At 44.4% G+C, this 25382-nt stretch overlaps 1 protein-coding gene across 2 annotated transcripts in view; it reads right to left on the reverse strand.

Moving 5' to 3' along the window:
- Positions 1–25382, reverse strand: part of ZMYND12 (zinc finger MYND-type containing 12) — a 63802-nt gene that overhangs the window by 37553 nt on the left and 867 nt on the right. The window contains exons 2-4 of one of the 2 annotated variants that reach the window (XM_043531774.1): positions 21349–21581; positions 4333–4474; positions 112–283 (exon numbers count right to left, since the gene is read on the reverse strand). In XM_043531774.1, the coding sequence (XP_043387709.1) occupies positions 112–283; positions 4333–4474; positions 21349–21446 (412 nt within the window). In that variant the 5' untranslated portion in view covers positions 21447–21581. The remainder of the gene's footprint in view (positions 1–111; positions 284–4332; positions 4475–21348; positions 21582–25382) is intronic. The other variant, XM_037881228.2, reaches the window with a different exon arrangement.

A 25382-nucleotide genomic window follows, 5' to 3' on the forward strand; every position in this document is an offset into this window, starting at 1 on the left:
CAAGAGACTGTTCCAAAGCTTGGGGTATAGCATCAAACCTGTGGATCTGTGACATACCAACATTATGGTTTTAGATTTACCATTGATATTATTTGCTTCAGCAAAACTTACCAGTGCTAGCCTCAGCTAAAATGAGATAAGCAGGAACTAATTCCATAGAATCTGAGCCACAGGTATCAATGCTGAAACGCAGTGAATGTAAAGCTGCAGGAATTGCTTCTTCATGTTTTCCTTCAAACACAAACTTCTGGGCCACTTTGTGAGTAAGGTCAACTAAGTGTTTCTATAGGGGAAAAATTAACAATGGAATGGGAGTGAGCAAAGGATTAATGCTTATTTCTAGAATGAAAATATTGTATCAATGTATACAATTGGAAACACCATCTACATTTACAACCAATTGCTACATAAACTGTTACAAATGGGAAACCCTGTTATGGGTTGAGTTAAAACCCATTGAGACTGACAGGTGTAAACTCACCCTTCAGTTAACATTACTGTAAGCATAACACCCCGCCTAAGACAAAAGGGGTGTGTGAACCTGCTCAGGAGCTTCTGGCTAAGCACTGTTTGGTGTGTGCACCTGTGTGAAAAGAAAGATCACACAGAAACTGAGAACAGACAAGAACAAAATTCGTGAAAATTGGTGGTGATCGGGGGAGGTCCAGGACTATTGGAAAAAGGCAAATATAGAGCCCATATTTTAAAAAGGGAAAAAAAGAGAACCCGGGGAACTACAGACCAGTCAGCCTTACTTCAGTCCCCAGCAAAATCATGGAGCAGGTCTTCAAGGAATCCATTTTGAAGTACTTGGAGGAGAGGAAGGTGATCAGGAACAGTCAACATGAATTTACCAAGGGCAAGTCATGCCTGACCAACCTGATTGCCTTCTATGATGAGATAACTGGCTCTGCAAATATGGGGAAAGTGGTGGATGTGATATATCTTTACTTTAGCAAAGCTTCTGATACGGTCTCCCACAGTATTCTTGACAGCAAGTTAAAAAAGTATGGATTGGATGAATGGACTATAAGGTGGATAGAAAGCTGGCTAGATTGTTGGGCTCAACGGGTAGTGATCAACGGCTCTAAGTCTAGTTGGCAGCGGAGTGCCCCAGAGGTTGGTCCTGGGGCTGGTTTTGTTCAACATCTTTATTAATGATCTGGATGATGGGATTAATTGCACCCTCAGCAAGTTCGCAGATTACACTAAGGTGGGGGGAGAGGTATATACAATGGAGGGTAGGGATAGGGTCAAGAGTGATTTAGACAAATTGGAGGATTGGACCAAAAGAAATCTGAGGAGGTTCAACAACGACAAGTGCACAGTTCTGCTCGTAGGAAGGCAGAATCCCATGCACCGCTACAGGCTGGAGACCGACTGGCTAAGCAGCAGTTCTGCAGAAAAGGACCTGGGGATTACAGTGGACGAGAAGCTGGATATGACTCAGCAGTGTGCCCTTGTTGCCAGAAGGCCAATGGCATATTGGGCTGTATTAGTAGGAGCATTGCCAGCAGATCGAGGGAAGTGATTATTCCCCTCTATTTGGCACTGGTGAGGCCACATCTGGAGTATTGCGTCGTTTTGGTCCCCCCCACTACAGAAGGGATGTGGACAAATTGGAGAGAGTCCAGCGGAGGGCAACAAAAATGATTAGGGGGCTGGGGCACATGACTTACAAGGAGAGGCTGATGGAACTGGGGTTATTTAGTCTGCAGAAGAGAAGAGTGAGGGGGGATTTGATAGCAGCCTTCAACTACCTGAACAGGGGATTCCAAAGAGGATGGAGTTCAGCTGTTCTCAGTGGTAGCAGATGACAGAACAAGGAGTAATGGTCTCAAGTTGCAGTGGGGGAGGTTTAGGTTGAATATTAGGAAACACTATTTCACTAGCAGGGTGGTGAAGCACTAGAATGGGTTACCTTGGGAGGTGGTGGAATCTCCATCCTTAGAAGTTTTTAAGGCCCGGCTTGACAAAGCCTTGGCTGGGATGATTTAGTTGGGGTTGGTCCTGCTTTGAGCAGGGGATTGGACTAGATGACCTTCTGAGGTCTCTTCCAACCCTAATCTTCTATGATTCTATGAAAGAAAAAGGGAGGGGCAAAAAAGCCAAGCATGAGACTGTAAACACACGGTGACCCTTGGAAAAGCTAAAGAGCACATTTTTGGATCTGGTGTTGGTTAAAGAGGTTTGGGGGCTGTAAGTTAAGAAACTACTTCTTTTGTTCTTTGTTCCTTCTGCTTTACATTCCTTGTAAATAAATAAGACTGCATGAAAGAAAATACGAGACTCCATCAATTTCTACTTCCAAATGGAACATCTCCAGGGCTCCAAACTTTTGACTAGCCACTCATGTCAAAAAGTGATTGTAATGTTAGTTGTAATCTAGAAGTGGGACTAGGGAAACCTGTGCTCAGGAAGGTCAGGCATTTAAAAAAAACCCACACAAATTATCCCTGGATTCAGGCTGTTCTTCTGAGATTTATTTCAGTGATGGAGCCTTCCTTGCAGACTGCTCAACTGACTTCGTATAGACCTTGTCTAAGCATCCGCTGGCAGGCAGTGGAGCTTTCCTGCACTGCTAAATCAGGCAAGTGCAGACCTCGCCTATGTGCCATCAAGGAGTTTCAACTTTTTCCCTAGGGGGGAAGTCAAGAGCAAGGGGAATATTTACTTGGCCTTCTGCTTCTCCTCACTGCCTGACTGTCATTTCTGAGGAAAGAGGGTAGGAAACTATACCACTCCTGAGAAAATATTTGTGTTTTAGTTTTGACAAAAGCCTCAAAGCCCATGAGGAAAATTAGAGAAATATAATTTAAAAGCTTTTAAACCCCATGCAATCCAAACCCTGGCTCAGAGTCAAATATCTGGTCTGCCTCCTCTTCCTAGGAAGTAGTTGAACCTCACTGTAGGCCTGTCAGAAAAGTAAGGGGTCAGAGAATGTGTCTGTCTGTGCTTTTTATAAAGCACCCAGCACAATTTTGATTGCTATAAAAGCAATAAATAAGAAATACTTTCAAAGTTGTTGCATAATGCGTATGTGAAGTCACTTTAGAAAAAAGGCTAGGACTAAGTTATGATGAGTATGCAAATTCATATGATCATTGCACCCAATAATATGAATTATATCTTGGCTGTACTGTAGATTTTATAAAAACTCTGGTTCAATTCATTCCACATATAATTGTGGATTGCTGGATGAGCTGAGGAAATGTGCAGAGAATCTTGATATTACTTCACTCACCTTGTCTTGCTTTTCCATGACATTTCAGTGCTTTGATGGAGTCTGCCCAAAGGGTATACATACAATGCACAACTTAGGGATTAGTTTTTAATCACAAGCTCAACTTTAAAACTCACATTTTGACAATGTTCAGGAGTGCCTTTTTCCATCTCCAAAATATTCATAAGTTGAAAACCTCTTTTAAAAAATATATAAAGTCACTGACTTTGTAATAGTGACCCCTGCCATCAGGATTTCTAGGATGTACTATTGTAATGCAATTTGGCATTACCTTTCAAAACCACAGGCAGATAACAGCTACAGGTGAACATGATAGCACATGTTCCACAGATGAGGCTACCTTCGGTATACCATGTCAGTAAGTGCACTTCAAGTTATTACTTTAATCACAGAAAAGCTACATCATGTAGGTCTAGTTCACAATACCTGACAGAGTACCTGACTGTTCTGTGTCTCCCTATGGTAACACAGATCAGGAGAACTGGAATTGTTGACCATTCTGAGATACAGATGGGGATTTTCAGGTTCCCAAGTCCCATTAAAAATCAATAGGAGTTAGGCACTCAGGTCTTTTAATAGGCTTTGAAAATATCAGCCATAATTTTGAAAAGGCAGTGGTTTTTCTATTGAGAGCCCACACTGTTTAGAACAACCCTCTCTGCATATTAGCAAGGGTTATGGTAATCGGCTATCCACCTAGATATTAGTGATTGGTGCATTAGCAATGTTCAGAATAATATCTTATTTTTGAGTCATTCTATCATCTTAATATTTTATGGATTTGAGGGAAAGGCAGGTGGAAGGCTTTTTTTTTTTTATCTAATTGGTCACTCTAGTAGTATGACATGATTAGGATGCGTTGTTCTATTTAATCAATGTTGTAATTTTTGTTACTAAATTTTGTTAAAGCACCCAAATGCCTCAGTTAGAACAACTAAAAATGAAAAAAACAAAAAAACAAAAAAAACCCCACCTAATTAAATGTCAGTCAGATGTTTTCCATACCTTAAACACATATACAGATAGGAGGAAAATTCTAATTATTTTCACAGCTCTCTCAAGTAATAGTCTCTTTTTCTTTTACATACCTTCCTGTGAAGAAGCTGTTCCATGCCATGTTTTCTTTCTTTTTCAGAATTGAAAAATGGAAAACATGTACGTATTGGAATCAACAATTGGCATATTTTCTCATGGATGCTAACCCAGTCAGCTTTTTGATGATCTACATCACTGGTAAAATAAGAGGAAAATACTTTTTTTAAAGCTCTGTTTATCTTTATTGCATTTCTAGTTGTATATTCTGTCAATTCCTGCTGTAGTTTCTACTGAATTTTCCACCAGCAATGAATACTTACTCATAACAAATAGGTTTCAGAGTAGCAGCCGTGTTAGTCTGTATTCGCAAAAAGAAAAGGAGTACTTGTGGCACCTGAGAGACTAACAAATTTATTAGAGCATAAGCTTTTGTGAGCTATAGCTCACTTCATCAGATGCATTCAGTGGAAAATACAGTGGGAAGATCTATATACATAGAGAACATGAAACAATGCCACACGCTCTCAAAGAAACTGCGGAACCACCTGATCAACATCCTCTACAGCAAACAGGGAAAGATTAAGAGTGAGCTCTCAAACCTGGATACTCTCATAAAAAACCAACCTTCCACACTAACTTCCTCATGGCTGGACTTTACAAAAACTAAACAAGCCATTTACAACACACACTTTGCTTCTCTACAAAAGAAAAAGGACGCTAAACTATCTAAACTACTACCTGCCACAAGGGGCCACAACAGTGGTTCCCTTAACCCACCCACCAATATTGTTAATCTATCCAATTATACTCTTAGCCCAGCAGAAGAATCTGTCCTATCTCGGGGCCTCTCCTTCTGCCCCTCCACCCCCACGAACATGATACAGTTCTGTGGTGACCTAGAATCCTATTTTCGACGCCTCCGACTCAAGGAATATTTCCAACACACCTCTGAACAACATACTAACCCACAGAGACCTTCCTACCAACACTACAAAAAGAAGGATTCTAGGTGGACTCCTCCTGAAGGTCGAAACAACAGACTGGACTTCTACATAGAGGGCTTCCGCCGACGTGCACGGGCTGAAATTGTGGAAAAGCAGCATCACTTGCCCCATAACCACAGCCGTGCAGAACACAATGCCATCCACAGCCTCAGAAACAACTCTGACATCATAATCAAAAAGGCTGACAAAGGAGGTGCTGTCATCATCATGAATAGGTCGGAATATGAACAAGAGGCTGCTCGGCAGCTCTCCAACACCACTTTCTACAAGCCATTACCCTCTGATCCCACTGAGGGTTACCAAAAGAAACTACAGCACTTGCTCAAGAAACTCCCTGAAAAAGCACAAGAACAAATCCGCACAGATACACCCCTGGAACCCCGACCTGGGGTATTCTATCTGATACCCAAGAGCCATAAACCTGGAAATCCTGGATGCCCCATCCTCTCAGGCATTGGCACCCTGACAGCAGGATTGTCTGGCTATGCAGACTCCCTCCTCAGGCCCTATGCTACCAGCACTCCCAGCTATCTTCGAGACACCACTGACTTCCTGAGGAAACTACAGTCCATCGGTGATCTTCCAGAAAACACCATCCTGGCCACTATGGATGGAGAAGCCCTCTACACCAACATTCCACACAAAGATGGACTACAAGCCGTCAGCAACAGTATCCCCGATAATGTCACGGCAAACTTGGTGGCTGAACTTTGTGACTTTGTCCTCGCTCATAACTATTTCACATTTGGGGACACTGCATACTTTCAAATCAGCGGCACTGCTATGGGTCCCCGCATGACCCCACAGTATGCCAACATTTTTATCGCTGACCTAGAACAACGCTTCCTCAGCTCTCGTCCCCTAAAGCCCCTACTCTACTTGCGCTACACTGATGACATCTTCATCATCTGGACCCATGGAAAAGAAGCCCTTGAGGAATTCCACCATGATTTCAACAATTTCCATCACACCATCAACCTCAGCCTGGACCAGTCCACGCAAGAGATCCACTTCCTGGACACTATGGTGCTAATAAGTGATGGTCACATAAACACCACCCTATACCGGAAACCTACTGACCGCTATTCCTACCTACATGCCTCCAGCTTTCACCCAGACCACACTACACGTTCCATTGTCTACAGCCAAGCTCTATCATACAACAGCATTTGCTCCAACCCCTCAGACAAACACCTACAAGATCTCTATCAAGCATTCTTACAATTACAATACCCACCTGTTGAAGTGAAGAAACAGACTGACAGAGCCAGAAGAGTACCCAGAAGTCACCTACTACAGGACAGGTCCAACAAAGAAAATAACAGAACGCCACTAGCCATCACCTTCAGCCCCCAACTAAAACCTCTCCAACGCATCATCAAGGATCTATAACCTATCCTGAAGGACGACCCATCACTCTCACAGATCTTGGGAGACAGGCCAGTCCTTGCTTACAGACAGCCCCCCAACCTGAAGCAAATACTCATCAGCAACCACATACCACACAACAGAACCACTAACCCAGGAACCTATTCTTGCAACAAAGCCCGTTGCCAACTGTGTCCACATATCTATTCAGGGGACACCATCACAGAGCCTAATCACACCAGCCACACTATCAGAGGCTCATTCACCTGCACATCTACCAATGTGATATATGCCATCATGTGCCAGCAATACCCCTCTGCCATGTACATTGGTCAAACTGGACAGTCTCTACGTAAAAGAATAAATGGACACAAATCAGACATCAAGAATTATAACATTCAAAAACCAGTTGGAGAACACTTCAATCTCTCTGGTCACTCAATTACAGACCTAAAAGTGGCAATACTTCAACAAAAAAACTTCAAAAACAGACTCTAACGAAAGACTGCTGAATTGGAATTAATTTGCAAGATGCGACTTTGTCTGTACAAAGTGCAAGCTGGTCTCCATACTGGAAGAGAAGGTTCAAGGTCTGGAGCAACAGGTATCGACCCTGTGTTGCATAAGAGAAACTGAAGATTTCCTGGACGGATGTCAGGATAGGCTTCTACGGGCTAAAGGTTCTGAAGATTCAGAGCAGGCTGCACATCAGGGACAGAAGGATGGTGAAGAAATTTGGCATCATGTGACCTCCAGAAGAAAAAAAGGGAACGTCCATGTACCAACAGGGCAGATACAGGTAAGTAACTGTTTTCACGTTCTCTCCACAGTTACTAATGCGGAGAGTGGACCAGATGATACGTCTGAGGGAAGGGAGCAGAAGGAGACTCCGCCGATTGGAAGGTATGGGATGCACTGTCCTAGGGTTGGGGGTTCCACGACCACCGCTCCCAGGAGAAGGAGGCGGGTGGTGGTGGTCGGGGACTCTCTCCTCAGGGGGACTGAGTCATCTATCTGCCGCCCCGACCGGGAAAACCGAGAAGTCTGCTGGTTGCCAGGAGATAAGATTCGCGATGCGACGGAGAGACTGCCAAGACTCACCAAGCCCTCGGATCGCTACCCCGTCCTGCTTCTCCACACGGGCACCAATGATACTGCCAAGAATGACCTTGAACGGATCACTGCTGACTACGTGGCTCTGGGAAGAAGGATAAAGGAGTTTGAGGTGCAAGTGGTGTTCTCGTCCATCCTCCCTGTGGAAGGAAAAGGCCTGGGTAGAGACCGTCGAATCGTGGAAGTCAACGAATGGCTATGCAGGTGGTGTCGGAGAGAAGGCTTTGGATTCTTTGGCCATGGGATGGTGTTCCAAGAAGGAGTGCTAGGCAGAGACGGGCTCGACCTAATGAAGAGAGGGAAGAGCATCTTCGCAAGCAGGCTGGCTAACCTAGTGAGGAGGGCTTTAAACTAGGTTCACCGGGGGAAGGAGACCAAAGCCCTGAAGTAAGTGGGGAAGTGGGATACCAGGAGGAGGCATGAGCAGGAGCGCGTGAGAGGGGAGGGCTCCTGCCTCATACTGAGAAAGAGGGGCGATCAGCAGGTTACCTCAAGTGCCTATATACAAATACACGAAGCCTGGGAAACAACCAGGGAGAACTGGAAGTCCTGGCACAGTCAAGGAATTATGATGTGATTTGAATAACAGAGACTTGGTGGGATAACTCACATGACTGGAGTACTGTCATGGATGGATATAAGATGTTCAGGAAGGACAGGAAAGGCAGAAAAGGTGGGGGACTTGCACTGTATGTAAGAGAGCAGTATGACTGCTCAGAGCTCAAGTATGAAACTGCAGAAAAACCTGAGAGTCTCTGGATTAAGTTTAGAAGTGTGAGCAACAAGGGTGATGTCGTGGTGGGAGTCAACTATAGACCACCGGACCAGCGGGATGAGGTGGACGAGGCTTTCTTCCGGCAACTCACAGAAGTTACTAGATCGCAGGCCCTGGTTCTCATGGGAGACTTCAATCACCCTGATATCTGCTGGGAGAGAAATACAGCAGTGCACAGGCAATCCAGGAAGTTTTTGGAAAATGTAGGGGACAATTTCCTGGTGCAAGTGCTGGAGGAACCAACTAGGGGCAGAGCTCTTCTTGACCTGCTGTTCCCAAACCGGGAAGAATTAGTAGGGGAAGCAAAAGTGGATGGGAACCAGGGAGACAGTGACCATGAAATGGTCGAGTTCAGGATCCTAACACAAGGAAGAAAGGAGAGCAGCAGAATACAGACCCTGGACTTCAGAAAAGCAGACTTTGACTCCCGCAGGGAACTGATGGGGAAGATCCCCTGGGAGAATAACATGAGGGGGAAAGGAGTCCAGGAGAGCTGGCTGTATTTTAAAGAATCCTTATTAAGGTTACAGGGACAAACCATCCCGAAGTGTAGAAAGAACAGTAAATATGGCAGGCGACCAGCTTGGCTTAACAGTGAAATCCTTGCTGCTCTTAAACACAAAAAAGACGCTTACAAGAAGTGGAAGATTGGACAAATGACCAGGGATGAGTATAAAAATATTGCTCGGGCATGCAGGAGTGAAATCAGGAAGGCCAAATCACACCGGGAGTTGCAGCTACCAAGAGATGTTAAGAGTAACAAGAAGGGTTTCTTCAGATATGTTAGCAACAAGAAGAAAGTCAAGGAAAGTGTGGGACCCTTACTGAATGAGGGAGGCAACCTCGTGACAGAGGATGTGGAAAAAGCTAATGTACTCAATGCTTTTTTTGCCTCTGTCTTCACGAACAAGGTCAGCTCCGAGACTGCTGCACTGGACAGCACAGCATGGGGAGGAGGTGACCAGCCCTCTGTGGAGAAAGAAGTGGTTCAGGACTATTTAGAAAAGCTGGACTTGCACAAGTCCATGGGGCCAGATGCGTTGCATCTGAGAGTGCTAAAGGAGTTGGCGGATGTGATTGCAGAGCCATTGGCCATTATCTTTGAAAACTCATGGCGATCGGGGGAGGTCCCAGATGACTGGAAAAAGGCTAATGTAGTGCCAATCTTTAAAAAAGGGAAGGAGGAGGACCCTGGGAACTACAGGCCAGTCAGCTGCACCTCAGTCCCTGGAAAAATCATGGAGCAGGTCCTCAAGGAATCAATTCTGAAGCACTTAGAGGAGAGGAAAGTGATCAGGAACCGTCAGCATGGATTCACCAAGGGCAAGTCATGCCTGACTAATCTAATTGCCTTCTATGACGAGATAACTGGCTCTGTGGATGAAGGGAAAGCAGTGGACGTGTTGTTCCTCGACTTTAGCAAAGCTTTTGACATGGTCTCCCACAGTATTCTTGCCAGCAAGTTAAAGAAGTATGGGCTGGATGAATGGAGTATAAGGTGGATAGAAAGCTGGCTAGCTTGTCGGGCTCAACGGGTAGTGATCAATGGCTCCATGTCTAATTGGCAGCCGGTATCAAGTGGAGTGCCCCAAGGGTCAGTTCTGGGGCCGGTTTTGTTCAATATCTTCATAAATGATCTGGAGGATGGTGTGGATTGCACCCTCAGCAAGTTTGCAGATGACACTAAACTGGGAGGAGTGGTAGATACGCTGGAGGGTAGGGATAGGATACAGAGGCACCTAGACAAATTGGAGGATTGGGCCTAAAGAAATCTGATGAGGTTCAACAAGGACAAGTGCAGAGTCCTGCACTTAGGACGGAAGAATCCAATGCACCACTACAGACTAGGGACCGAATGGCTAGGCAGCAGTTCTGCCGAAGAGGACCGAGGGGTTACAGTGGACGAGAAGCTGGATATGAGTCAACAGTGTGCCCTTGTGGCCAAGAAGGCCAATGGCATTTTGGGATGTATAAGGAGGGGCATTGCCAGCAGATCAAGGGACGTGATCGTTCCCCTCTATTCGACATTGATGAGGCCTCATCTGGAGTACTGTGTCCAGTTTTGGGCCCCACACTACAAGAAGGATGTGGAAAAATTGGAAAGAGTCCAGCGGAGGGCAACAAAAATGATTAGGGGACTGGAACACATGATTTATGAGGAGAGACTGAGGGAACTGGGATTGTTTAGTCTGCGGAAGGAAGAATGAGGGGGGATTTGATAGCTGCTTTCAACTACCTGAAAGGGGGTTCCAAAGAGGATGGCTCTAGACTGTTCTCAGTGGTAGCAGATGACAGAACAAGGAGTAATGGTCTCAAGTTGCAGTGGGGGAGATTTAGGTTGGATATTAGGAAAAACTTTTTCACTAGGAGGGTGGTGAAACACTGGAATGCGTTACCTAGGGAGGTGGTGGAATCTCCTTCCCTAGAAGTTTTTAAGGTAAGGCTTGACAAAGCCCTGGCTGGGATGATTTAGTCGGGGATCAGTCCTGCTTTGAGCAGTGGGTTGGACTAGATGACCTCCTGAGGTCCCTTCCAACCCTGATATTCTATGATTCTATGGATACAATTAACTTAGGCTTGAATAGAGACTTGGAGTGGATGGTTCATTACACAAAGTAAAACTATTTCCTCATGTTTATCCCCCTCCCTCCCCCCACTGTTCCTCAGACGTTCTTGTCAACTGCTGGAAATGGCCCACCTTGATTATCACTACAAAACGTTTTTTCCACCCTCCACTCTCCTGCTGGTAATACTTCACCTTAAGTGATCTCTCTGGTTACAGTGTTTATGGTAACACCCATTGTTTCATGTTCTCTATGTATATAAATCTCCCCACTGTATTTTCCACTGAATGCATCGAATGAAGTGAGCTGTAGCTCATGAAAGCTTATGCTCTAATAAATTTGTTAGTCTCTAAGGTGCCACAAGTACTCCTTTTCTTTTTCATAACAAATAGTCTGTAGCAGTGGCAGGATCTAGTTTCCCAGCAGGATTCCAAAATAGGAAGGCAGTGCTCTTCTGCCAAATCAACTTAACATAAGATGTTAGAACCCTCCATAGAAATCACTTACAAAACCTTTGTTAAGGTGGAGTTAAAGCTGCTGCCTTGCAACAGGGCCTCATGATCTGTGTACACTTTTGTAACGTGGAACTTCAAAACCCCAATCTCAAATGTTGGAAAACTGGGAACTGCTAAGTTAAAGTCTCCCCGCATATCACCAAAGAAAAAAATTAGTGTGAGAGAACACCCCCCCACACACACACCCCAACTTAAGAAATGTAGGAAAAACACAGCTAAGGTGCTGATTCCCATGGCACAGTTTCTACTCTGCTTTCCATATGAACACCCGGTAAAGTGAGCAGAAAATATTCACCACCAAACCTGCAAGCAATCCCCTCACTGCATTGTTAGCATCCTTAATAGTGATTATACAATTGGGAACAAGGAAAAGCAGCTCAACAGCTCTAGTGTGATCTCTGTCAATCAGCAGTGATTATTCCCATAATAGTATTACTATAGCGATCACGCTGATGGTTCTGTTGCACTGCATGAATAGGAGTCCCGATCTGGAGTTCTCGTGGATGCAGAGAGAATGTCATTTTTTGTTAGGAAAAGATATGGTACTGTGATGTTCCTAGTGCCTATCATCGTGGACTATAAGGTGGATAGAAAGTTGGCTAGATTGTCGGGCTCAACGGGTAGTGATCAATGGCTCCATGTCTAGTTGGCAGCCGGTATCAAGTGGAGTGCACCAAGGGTCGGTCCTGGGGCCAGTTTTGTTCAATATCTTCATAAATGATCTGGAGGATGGTGTGGATTGCACCCTCAGCAAGTTTGCAGATAACACTAAACTGGGAGGCGAGGTAGATACGCTGGAGGGTAGGGATAGGATACAGAGGGACCTAGACAAATTGGAGGATTGGGCCTAAAGAAATCTGATGAGGTTCAACAAGGACAAGTGCAGAGTCCTGCACTTAGGACGGAAGAACCCCATGCACCACTACAGACTAGGGACCAAATGGCTAGGCAGCAGTTCTGCCGAAAAGGACCGAGGGGTTACAGTGGACGAGAAGCTGGATATGAGTCAATAGTGTGCCCTTGTGGCCAAGAAGGCCAATGGCATTTTGGGATGTATATGTAGGGGCATTGCCAGCAGATCGAGGAACATAATCGTTCCCCTCTATTCGACATTGGTGAGGCCTCATCTGGAGTACTGTGTCCAGTTTTGGGCCCCACACTACAAGAAGGATGTGGAAAAATTGGAAAGAGTCCAGCGGAGGGCAACAAAAATGATTAGGGGACTGGAACACATGACTTATGAGGAGAGGCTGAGGGAACTGGGATTGTTTAGTCTGCGAAAGAGAAGAATGAGGGGGGATTTGATAGCTGCTTTCAACTACCTGAAAGGGGGTTCCAAAGAGGATGGATCTAGACTGTTCTCAGTGGTAGCTGATGACAGAAGAATTAGTGGGGGAAGCAAAAGTGGATGGGAATCTGGGAGGCAGTGACCATGAGTTGGTTGAGTTCAGGATCCTGACACAGGGAAGAAAGGTAAGCAGCAGGATACGGACCCTGGACTTCAGGAAAGCAGACTTCGACTCCCTCAGGGAGCGGATGGGTAGGATCCCCTGGGGGACTAACATGAAGGGGAAAGGAGTCCAGGAGAGCTGGCTGTATTTCAAGGAATCCCTGTTGAGGTTACAGGGACAAACCATCCCGATGAGTCGAAAGAATAGTAAATATGGCAGGCAACCAGCTTGGCTTAATGGTGAAATCCTAGCGGATCTTAAACATAAAAAAGAAGCTTACAAGAAGTGGAAGGTTGGACATATGACCAGGGATGAGTATAAAAATATTGCTCGGGCATGTAGGAATGAAATCAGGAGGGCCAAATCGCACCTGGAGCTGCAGCTAGCAAGAGATGTCAAGAGTAACAAGAAGGGTTTCTTCAGGTATGTTGGCAACAAGAAGAAAGCCAAGGAAAGTGTGGGCCCCTTACTGAATGAGGGAGGTGACCTAGTGACAGAGGATGTGGAAAAAGCTAATGTGCTCAATGCTTTTTTTGCCTCTGTCTTCACTAACAAGGACAGCTCCCAGACTGCTGCGCTGGGCATCGCAACATGGGGAGTAGATGGCCAGCCTTCTGTGGAGAAAGAGGTGGTTAGGGACTATTTAGAAAAGCTGGACGTGCACAAGTCCATGGGGCCGGACGAGTTGCATCCGAGAGTGCAAAAGGAATTGGCGGATGTGATTGCAGAGCCATTGGCCATTATCTTTGAAAACTCGTGGTGATCGGGGGAAGTCCCGGATGACTGGAAAAAGGCTAATGTAGTGCCAATCTTTAAAAAAGGGAAAAAGGAGGATCCTGGGAACTACAGGCCAGTCAGCCTCACCTCAGTCCCCGGAAAAATCATGGAGCAGGTCCTCAAGGAATCAATCCTGAAGCACTTACACGAGAGGAAAGTGATCAGGAACAGTCAGCATGGATTCACCAAGGGAAGGTCATGCCTGACTAATCTAATCGCCTTCTATGATGAGATTACTGATTCTGTGGATGAAGGGAAAGCAGTGGATGTATCGTTTCTTGACTTTAGCAAAGCTTTTGACACGGTCTCCCACAGTATTCTTGTCAGCAAGTTAAAGAAGTATGGGCTGGATGAATGCACTATAAGGTGGGTAGAAAGTTGGCTAGATTGTCGGGCTCAACGGGTAGTGATCAATGGCTCCATGTCTAGTTGGCAGCCGGTGTCAAGTGGAGTGCCCCAGGGGTCGGTCCTGGGGCCGGTTTTGTTCAATATCTTCATTAATGATCTGGAGGATGGTGTGGATTGCACTCTCAGCAAATTTGCGGATGATACTAAACTGGGAGGAGTGGTAGATATGCTGGAGGGCAGGGATAGGATACAGAGGGACCTAGACAAATTGGAGGATTGGGCCAAAAGAAACCTGATGAGGTTCAATAAGGATAAGTGCAGGGTCCTGCACTTAGGACGGAAGAACCCAATGCACCGCTACAGACTAGGGACCGAATGGCTAGGCAGCAGTTCTGCGGAAAAGGACCTAGGGGTGACAGTGGACGAGAAGCTGGATATGAGTCAGCACTGTGCCCTTGTTGCCAAGAAGGCCAATGGCATTTTGGGATGTATAAGTAGGGGCATAGCGAGCAGATCGAGGGACGTGATCGTTCCCCTCTATTCGACATTCGTGAGGCCTCATCTGGAGTACTGTGTCCAGTTTTGGGCCCCACACTACAAGAAGGATGTGGATAAATTGGAGAGAGTCCAGCGAAGGGCAACAAAAATGATTAGGGGTCTGGAACACATGATTTATGAGGAGAGGCTGAGGGAACTGGGATTGTTTAGTCTGCGGAAGGAAGAATGAGGGGGGATTTGAGAGCTGCTTTCAACTACCTGAGAGGTGGTTCCAGAGAGGATGGTTCTAGACTATTCTCAGTGGTAGAAGAGGACAGGACAAGGAGTAATGGTCTCAAGTTGCAGTGGGGGAGGTTTAGGTTGGATATTAGGAAAAACTTTTTCACTAGGAGGGTGGTTAAACACTGGAATGCGTTACCTAGGGAGGTGGTAGAATCTCCTTCCTTGGAAGTTTTTAAGGTCAGGCTTGACAAAGCCTTGCTGGGATGATTTGATTGGGGATTGGTCCTGCTTTGAGCAGGGGGTTGGACTAGATGACCTCCTGAGGTCCCTTCCAACCCTGATATTCTATGATTCTATGATTCTATGACAGAACAAGGAGTAATGGTCTCAAGTTGCAGTGCGGGAGGTTTAGGTTGGATATTAGGAAAAACTTTTTCACTAGGAGGGTGGTGAAACACTGGAATGCGTTACCTAGGGAGGTGGTGGAATCTCCTTCCTTAGATATTTTTAAGATCAGGCTTGACAAAGCCCTGGCTGGGATGATTTAGTTGGGGATTGGTCCTGCTTTGACCTCCTGAGGTCCCTTCCATCCCTGATATTCTATGATTCTGTGATCATCCCTACAGGTTTCAGAGGGGTAGTTGTGTTAGTCTGTAACAGCAAAAACAACGAGGAGTCCTTGTGGCACCTTAGAGACTAACACATTGATTTGGGCCTAAGCTTTCATGGGCTATAACCCACTTCATCAGATGCATGGAGTGGAAAATACAGTAGGCAGGTATAAATATACAGTACATGAAAAAAAATTTTCCCTCTGTTGATATTCACCCCCTTCTTGTTAACTGTTGGAAATGGGCCACATCCACCCTAACTGAATTGGCCTCGTTAGCACTGACCCCCCACTTGGTAAGGCAACTCCCATCTTTTCATATGCTGTATATTTATGTTTTATGTATGTGTTTTTATCATCCCTACAGGGGCAGAGAAAGGTTATGTCATGTATGAAGAAATGCAAGCTTGACAGAACTACCATTAAGTGGATACACAATTGGTCAAATAACCAAAACAAAGAGTAACTATTAATGAAATCAAGTCAGATTGGAGGGAAGCCTCAAGTGGGGTTTCACAGGGATCTGTTCCGGGTTCAGTGTTGTTTAACATTTTTATTAATGACCTGGATGTAGGTATACAGAGCACACTGATCAAGTGTGAAAAGCGAGAGGGGGTTGCCAATACTTTGGAGGATAGAGCTAAAATTCAGAGAGATCTTGACAAATTGGAGAACTGAGCAATAGACTATAAAATGAAATTCAACAAAGACAAATGTAAGGTGCTACACTTAGGGAAGAAAAACCAAATGGACACATACAGAATGGGAGAAAACTAGCTCAGCAGCACCACTGGTGAGAAAGATCTGTGAGTTGTGGTGCATCACAACCACAACATAAGTCAGCAATGCAATGCTATTGCAAAAAAAGCAAATGCAATTGTAGGTTGCATTAACAGAGGCATAGCATGCAAGTAATGGGAGGTGATAGTACCGCTCTACTCAGCGCTGGTTAGGCCTCAGCTGGAGTTCTATGTCCAGTTTTGGTCACCAAATGTATAGAAATGATGTAGAGAAACTGGAAAGGATCCAGAGGCAAGTGACAAAGATGATCAAATGGATGGAATGCAAAACATACAAGCAAAGGCTGAAGGAACTGGGTATGTTTAGTTTGAAAAAGAGGAGATGGGGGGAGGGGGGGAGAGAATATATTATAGCAATCTTCATAAACTTGAAAGGCTGCCACAAAAGGAGATGTAGAAAAATTTTTCTCTTTTGCCTCAGAAGGCAAGATAAGAGGCAATGGGTTCAAACTCCAGCAGAGCACGTTTTGATTAAATCTCAGAAAAATCTTCCTAACTGTAAGAACAGCAGGACAATGGAACAGACTCCTTGGAAGATTGTGGAAGCTCCTTCACTGGAGGCTTTCAAAAGGAGGCTGGATAGCCGTCTGTCTTGGATGGTTTAGACACAACAAATCCAGCATATTGGCAGGAGGTTAGATTACATGACTCTTGCAGTTCCTTCTAACCTTATTATTCTATAATTCTTAACTGGGCATGTCCTGATTTTTAACAGTAATGCTCTTTTTGGGAGTATGTGGGGAAAGCTTAACTGTTTTCTAATGTTTGAGTTTGGGGCTTTAAAATCCCACGTCCAGAAAGGTATTGGGAGCAGAAGACCCTGTTATGCAGCAGCAACCTTAAATCCACTTCAGCAAAAAAAATGAGTAAGTGAATTCTAGAGTCTTTGGGCTGGAATTAGAAATAAAGAGACTTGTCACGGACTGCCCATTACCTCCTTTGATTTATTGTTAGGAAACACCTCTCTCATTAGGGAAAAAGACGTGTTATTGGTTTGCCTCTGGAAGTAGTTGGAACCTGTGGAAGAATATAGAGAAAGAATGCTGTGCAGCAGACTAACCATGCTATATATGGCCGGGTGAGATATTATCATTCCTTGTTCATAACTATGATTTATTGACTAATTTGTACCTCCTTCCCCACTTTCAAACCCACACTTCACCATGGCATATTGATAACATGGGGCAGAAGAAGGAAGCCATTAGAAGGAAATGAAATTGAATGAAATTTTTATTTCATTTGTAGAATCAAATGAAATAAAAATCTTAAATGAATCCACATGTTCCATAGAATCTCTATGGATAGTAATTCCATGCTCTAATAAGAATGTAACAGGAGGGATCTATTATCGACCACCAGCCCAGGACAGTGATAGTGACAATGAAATGCTAAGGGAGATTAGAGAGGCTATCAAAATAAAAAACTCAATAACAGTGGGGGATTTCAATTATCCCCATATTGCCTGGGTACATGTCACCTCAGGACGAAATGCAGAGACAAAATTTCTCGATACTTTAAATGACTGCTTCTTGGAGCAGCTGGTACAGGAACCCACAAGGGGAGAGGCAACTCTCGATCTAGTCCAGAGTGGAGTGCAGGATCTGGTCCAAGAGGTAACTATAACAGGACCGCTTGGAAATAGTGACAATAATATAATAACATTTAACATTCCTGTGGTGGGAAGAACACCTCAACAGCCCAACACTGTGGCATTTAATTTCAGAAAGGGGAACTATACAAAAACGAGGAGGTTAGTTAAACAGAAATTAAAAGGTACAGTGACTAGAGTGAAATCCCTGCAAGCTGCATGGACACTTTTCAAAGACACCATAATAGAGGCTCAACTTAAATGTACATCCCAAATTAAAAAACACAGTAAAAGAACTAAAAAAGAGCCACCGTGGCTTAACAACCAGGTAAAAGAAGCAGTGAGAGATAAAAAGACATCTTTTAAAAAGTGGAAGTAAAATCCTAGTGAAGTAAATAGAAAGGAGCATAAACACTGCCAAATTAAAGGTAAAAATGTAGTAAGAAAAGCCAAAAAGGAGTTTGAAGAAGCTAGCCAAAAACTCAAAAGGTAATAACAAAATGTTTTTAAGTACATCAGAAGCAGGAAGCCTGATAAACAACCAGTGGGGCCAACTGAGATACAAAAGGAGCATCTAAAGACGATAAAGTCATTGTGGTGAAACTAAATGAATTCTTTGCTTCAGTCTTCATGGCTGAGGACGTTAGAGAGATTCCCAAACCTGAGCCATCTTCTGTAGCTGTCAAATCTGAGGAATTGTCACAGATTGAAGTGTCACTAGAGGAGGTTTTGGAATTAATTGAGAAACTTAACAGTAACAAGTCACCGGGACCAGATGGCATTCACCCAAGAGGTGGTGGAATCTCCTTCCTTAGAAGTTTTTAAGGTCAGGCTTGACAAAGCCCTGGCTGGGATGATTTAGTTGGGGATTGGTCCTGCTTTGAGCAGGGGGTTGGACTAGATGACCTCCTGAGGTCCCTACCAACCCTTATATTCTATGATTCTATGATTCTAAGAGTTCTGAAAGAACTCAAATGTGAAATTGCAGAACTATTAACTACGGTTTGTAACCTGTCCTTTAAATCAGCTGCTGTACCCAATGACTGGAAGATAGCTAATGTAACGCCAATATTTAAGAAGGGCTCTAGAAGTGATCCTGGCAATAAGAGACCGGTAAGTCTAATGTCAATACCAGGCAAATTAGTTGAAACAATAGTAAAGAATAAAATTGTGAGACACATAGAAGAACATAAATTGTTGCGCAAAAGTCAACATCGTTTCTGTAAAGGGAGATCGTGTCTTACTAATCTATTAGAATTCTTTGAGGAGATCAACAAACATGTGGACAAGGGGGATCCAGTGGACATAGTGTCCTTAGATTTTCAGAAAGCCTTTGGCAAGGTCCCTCACCAAAAGCTCTTATGTAAATTAAGTTGTCATGGGATAAGAGGGAAGGTCCTTTTATGGATTGAGAACTGGTTAAAAGACAGGGAACAAAGGGTAGGAATAAATGGTAAATTTTCAGAATGGAGAGGGGTAACTAGTTGTGTTCCCCAAGGGTCAGTCTTAGGACCAATCCTATTCAACCTATTCATAAATGATCTGGAGAAAGCGGTAAACTGTGAGGTGGCAAAGTCTGCAGATGATACTAAACTGCTCAAGATGGTTAAGACCAAAGCAGACTGTGAAGAACTTCAAAAAGATATCTCAAAACTAAGAGATTGGGCAACAAAATGGCAAATGAAATTTAATGTGAATAAATGTAAAGTAATGCATATTGGAAAAAATAACCCCAACTATACATACAATATGATGGGGCATAATTTTGTTGGATCATATTAAAGAAGTTCTGTATTAAAATCACAAATGAGTTTGATTCCCCATAGTTTAAATTCCAGGGTATTACTAATTAAGAGGTCTCTTGGGTTTTGGTACTGTTTCTCTCCCTCTCTGTGTGAAACTTGCAAGCTGCTAATTGTGTTAGTACATTCAGACAGAGTCTGTTCTCAAAGCAATTCTTTGTAACAACAACTACTCACAGAGAGAGAGACTCAAAGCAATACTCTGTAACAACAGAAACAGCACCCAGAGACTCCCCGCCCTTTTGTTGTATTCATCTCGCTCTGTTAACAACTGTGATTAAAATAGAGATGGAGGATGAATGTGGATGGGTGCTTGGTGTGGATAATAACTGAATGATCAAGGAGGTGCCAGCCTAAGAATCCAGTATCCATCGGCTGAAGAAGGCGTCAAGTGGAAATAACCAGAGGACCCCCACAGGGCAGACTGGAATCCACCCAACAGCCTCAAGGATGGGAGAACCAAAGAACAAAATAACATCTGGCAGCACAGAGCCATCAGGAATGTGCCATCTGCTGATTGATTCAGCAACAGCATGATGAAGCAATTCCCATAGACTGGCATAGGAAGAAATTCCTATAAAAATGGACTCTAGAAAGTGAGAACTTTGGGGTCTGATTCTGCAAACCAACTTCCAGGAGCGTCAGATGAACATCTGACAAGGCCCTGCTCCCTCCTCATGTCCAGGCCACCTAGTCAGTGGCTTGGCATGAGCAACTCTAAGGCTGGTAACTATGATAACAACCTTGCAGAACCTGTGTGTGTGTATGAATGAATGTGTGAATAAATATGAAATTGAATGGAATGTTATAGCTATAACTAACTGCTTACTAGGATTCTTTCTGTATTCACAATAAATGTGGCATTTTGCCTTTTCCCCTTTAATAAGATCCTGCTGGTTTTTATTTTATTGGTACAACAATTTAGCTACAACTAATCAGGAGAAAGATCTTGGAGTCATCGTGAATAGTTCTATGAAGTCATCCACGCAGTGTGCAGCGGCAGTCAAAAAAGCAAACGGGATGTTAGGAATCATTAAAAAGGGGATAGAGAATAAGACAGAGAATATCTTATTGCCCTTATATAAATCCATGGTACGCCCACATCTTGAATAGTGCATACAGATGTGGTCCCCTCATCTCAGAAAAGATATACTGGCATTAGAAAAGGTTCAGAAAAGGGCAACTAAAATGCTTAGGGGTTTGGAACGGGTCCCATATGAGGAGATATTAAAGAGGCTAGGACTTTTCATCTTGGAAAAGAGGAGACTAAGTGGGGATATGATAGAGGTATCTAAAATCATGAGTGGTGTGGAGAAAGGGAATAAGGAAAAGTTATTTACTAGTTCCCATAATATAAGAACTAGGGACCACCAAATTAAATTAATGGGTAGCAGGTTTAAAACAAATAAAAGGAAGTTCTTCTTCACTCAGCGCACTGTCAACCTGTGGAACTCCTTGCCTGAGGAGGTTGTGAAGGCTAGGACTATAATAGGGTTTAAAAGAGAACTGGATAAATTCATGGAGGTTAAGTCCATTAATGGCTATTAGCCAGGATGGGTAAGGAATGGTGTCCCTAGGCTCTGTTTGTCAGAGGGTGGAGATGGATGACAGGAGAGAGATAACTTGATCATTACCTGTTAAGTTCACTCCCTCTGGGGCACCTGGCATTCGCCACGGTCAGTAGACAGGATACTAGGCTGGATGGATGTTTGGTCTGACCCAGTATAGTCATTCTTATGTTTTAGGATTAGTGGAAAAATAGGGGCTCTGACGTTTCCAGTATGTAATGACATCCAACCACAGACTCCCATCTCATCCAAATTAGCTGGTGAAGCGGAATGACCTATTCAGCATCTAAGGGAGAGGACTGGACAAAGATGATGCTTATTGGTTGGAGTAAGCAACAAGAATTGGCAGAGGTAACTTCAGATCCTTCTGATTAAGACAGTTTGCCCGTCATTTGTAATGTAGCTTCAAAAACTAAGAATTCTGTTCAAACCCCCACTGTTTCTGGACACCCAGTTAGCCTCATTGGCCAAGACCACTGCTTGGTATCTGCATTTGGCTATAAGCTTCTAACCTTTTATTTTAATATAGAGATCAACATATTATGTTACTGGTCCATTTTGTATAATGTTTTACAAATGCATGGCTTATCCATTAGGTCACACTGTCCTCAGGCAAATTGCTTCAACTTTCTGTGAGCACATTATCCCACCCAATAAATGGCCATAACAACAGTTACTCCTCTTTTGTATATTTCTATTATATTAAGGCACCAAGCCTGCAAATACTTATTCATATGATTATCTTTAACTTGTACGTTACTGAAGTCGATGAAACTTCAGATGCTTGAAGTCAAGCATGCACTTAAGTATTTGTAGGATCAGGATCTTGGTGCTGATTTTTTTTTCTGAAGTATCAGAGTTCAACAAAAATGGTATTTTCTCACCATACCAGGGCGGATAAAAATTAGTGATTTAAAAAAATTGAAAACCAGTTTTTATTCAAATCAGATTTTTTTTAAGTTAAATATATTTATTTTTAAATTTAAATTATAAGCCTAAATTTATTATAGTCAATGAAAATCATTTTAATTAAATGTAAACAATAGTATTAAGCACTACATGTTTACTACCAAGTTTTAAAGAAAGTCAAATCACTGAACTGGTGGAAGTCACTAAGCATGTGGAACCAGAGTTTGTTGAAGTGCTAAACCAGCTTCTGAAAGAGTTCTGGGGGGCGCCTTCCTCTGCTGCACCTGTCCCGAGAAGAACACCAACTACAGCGCCCGTTACACGGCTGCCACCTCCCAGCCCCGCAGTGACTACCCCAGCAAGAACTACGTCTGAGGGGCGGGCAGCCTGGGGCCTCTCGGTGGGGGTGGGCAGAGGGTACTCTGAAACCTTCTGAAAGCAGTAACCTCTTCTGAGGATGCAGAGAGAATACCTGCTTCATTTCAGTCTACTCAGCTAGCTCAGTTCAATGACTAGTTCATTAAAAGTTGAGACAGTGATTGAGAGTTGAAAAACCAGAAAAACTTTTCTTCTTTCAATCTATGAATAAAATCTAGGTGTAAGAGGATCTACTAATTCTAAAATCAGGTCAATTCATTATCTACACATAACTGTACCTTTGTTTGATAAATCAGTTTTAAATGCAAAACATTTTTGATAAGCTTTTTGATAATTTTCCCCAGCACTTTTAAGTAGTTTTATTTGACTAAAAAAACCAACGTTATGTATTTTTATTGAATTTCTATTCAAATAGAGCTTTATATAAATCACGAGTAAAAATTAATCATCTAATAAATAAGAAATAGATCAGTCACCATTTTCAAACAAAATAAAAATGTAAAAATTAAAAATCTGAGTATCTTAAGTAAATATTAAATAAATGCGTAAAGATACAGTGATTAGCAACAACAACAACAACAAGCACACCACAGTTAATGCACAGAATCATAGAATCTCAGGGTTGGAAGGGACCTCAGGAGGTCATCTAGTCCAACCCCCTGCTCAAAGTAGGACCAATCCCCAACTAAATCATCCTAGGCAATATTTAATCAGAAATCAGCATGTTGCAATGATTATCAACCAATGAGAAACAACTTTTCTTTAGAAAAATAACTAAAAAATACAAATGCAGTACACTATTATGTTCAATTATTTAAATCAAAGTTTCCTGATTGCTGCCTTAAATCATGATTAAAATCAGTGAGTTAAATCAATCCACCCTGCTCCATACACCTCCACACAGAGGTGTGTGAATTTAAGTGTCATTTTGGCAGAGTTCCATAGCTGTGGTCTTGCCACTAGGAATGCTCTGCCTACCAAGTCTGGTAGTCTAAACCAGCGGTCCCCAAACTGTGGGGCACACCCCTAGGCTACATGGTGGAATGTTCAGGGAGGCACGGCAGGGCCCAGGTCAGCCCCCATGGGGGAGTGGGGAGGGAGCGCCACCCAGCCCCGCTCTGCCCCAGCCCCTGGCTCCACTCCTGGCCCCAGCACCGCCCCCATCTGTGGCCCCCCTGCCCATCTGTGCTCCCCCCAGCCCCACTCCTGGCCCCAGTTCCCAAGGGGAGGGCAGATAAGGGTAAGGGGGAGCATGACGAGAAAAGTTTGGGGACCCTAGTTTCAATGGACATTCCTCCTACTGAACCGCTCCTGTGTAGTACAGCCATCTTGAAAAGTCACAGAAATGGTTGCTGAGGCAGCCTGAGTACAGTCTGTTAAGGAGTTTGTAGGTCTAGCTCAGGACTTTAAATTATAATTTTAATTCATAGACTATAAGGCCAGAAAGAACAATTATGCTTAACTAGTCTGACCTCTTGTTTGAAGTGATCATATCTTTCAGAAAAACATCCAATTTTGATTTAAACATTTCCAGTGATGGAGAATCCATCACAACCCTTGGTAAATTGTCCCAACTATTAATTACACTCATGGCTAAAAATTTACACCACAGTCTGAATTTATCTAACTTCAGCTTCCAGCCACTGGATATTGGCAGGTCTACTTCCAGTCTACCCGGGGGTGGGGGGGTGCTCAACCCCCACTCTACCCCTTCCCCCAAGTTCCCCCTACCTCTTCCCGCCCTTGCTCTGCCCCCCCCACCCCACCACTCTACACTTTCCTCCACGGCCACACCACCACCCCACCTCTTCCCGTCCCTACCCCGCTTCTTTCCACACCCTTCCTGGAACGCGTCCCATCCCTGCTCTTCCCAGCACCTCCTGCATGCCATGGAACAACTGATCCGTGGCGGGCAGGAGGCGCTGGTAAGAAGGGGGAGAAATTGATCAGCAGGGCTGCCGGCAGGGGTAAACACTGGTGGGATGGGGAGCTGGCTGCCGGTGGGTGCTAAGCACCCGAGCACCCACGGAATCAGGTATGCTGTATCTGTGTCGAACTTGGCTTTCCGGGGAGAGACAGAGATTTGCTGGAACTGTCCTCAGTGGTGTAAGGAAAGGGCACTCCTAGGGTGAGATGTGCAATTACACATAGGTGTCTCCAAGATGAGAAGGGCTGAAGACTGTTCTAACGGATGAGATCAGGGTACCTGAAGGGTCGGGTTGAACAGGGGTGCCAGGATAATGGGATGGGGATTCAGGGATGAAAAAGTCCCCAAGGAAAGAGTAGGTTCCTGGAGATGCAGAGAAAGACAGGGTGACTGTGGGGCTGGGAACAATGGAAAGAGCAATGAGGATGGAGGTGTCTGGGGGTGATGTAGGAAGGGCATTGGGGTTGGGGAACGAGGATGGAGGGGTCCTGTGGGCTGGGGCAGGGCATTTGGAAGGGGGAGGAGGGGAACAAAGGGCTGAGATGGCCCAGGGAGCTAGGGCAGGACATTGAGGGGGAAGGGAATGAGGATGGAGATGGCCTAGGGGCTGTCACAAGGCATTGGCGGGGGTGGGAGGGTGCGAGACTTGGGGAATCAGAATGCAGGTAAGGGGCAGGGCACTGGGAGAGGGGGAAAACGAGGATGGAGGTGGCCAGGGGGCTTGGGCAGGGTCTGTGTGGGGGGAGGAGAATTGGGGTGGCCAGGGTCTGGGGCAGGGCACCGGTGGAGAATGGGGGCAGCCCAGGGTCTGGGGCGGGGTGTCGGAGTGGGCAGGGAATAGGGGTGACCAGGATCTGGGGCAGGGCACAGGAGTAGGGGAATGGAG

The sequence above is a fragment of the Chelonia mydas genome, chromosome 18, assembly GCF_015237465.2.
Source record: "Chelonia mydas isolate rCheMyd1 chromosome 18, rCheMyd1.pri.v2, whole genome shotgun sequence".
Taxonomy (NCBI): domain Eukaryota; kingdom Metazoa; phylum Chordata; order Testudines; family Cheloniidae; genus Chelonia; species Chelonia mydas.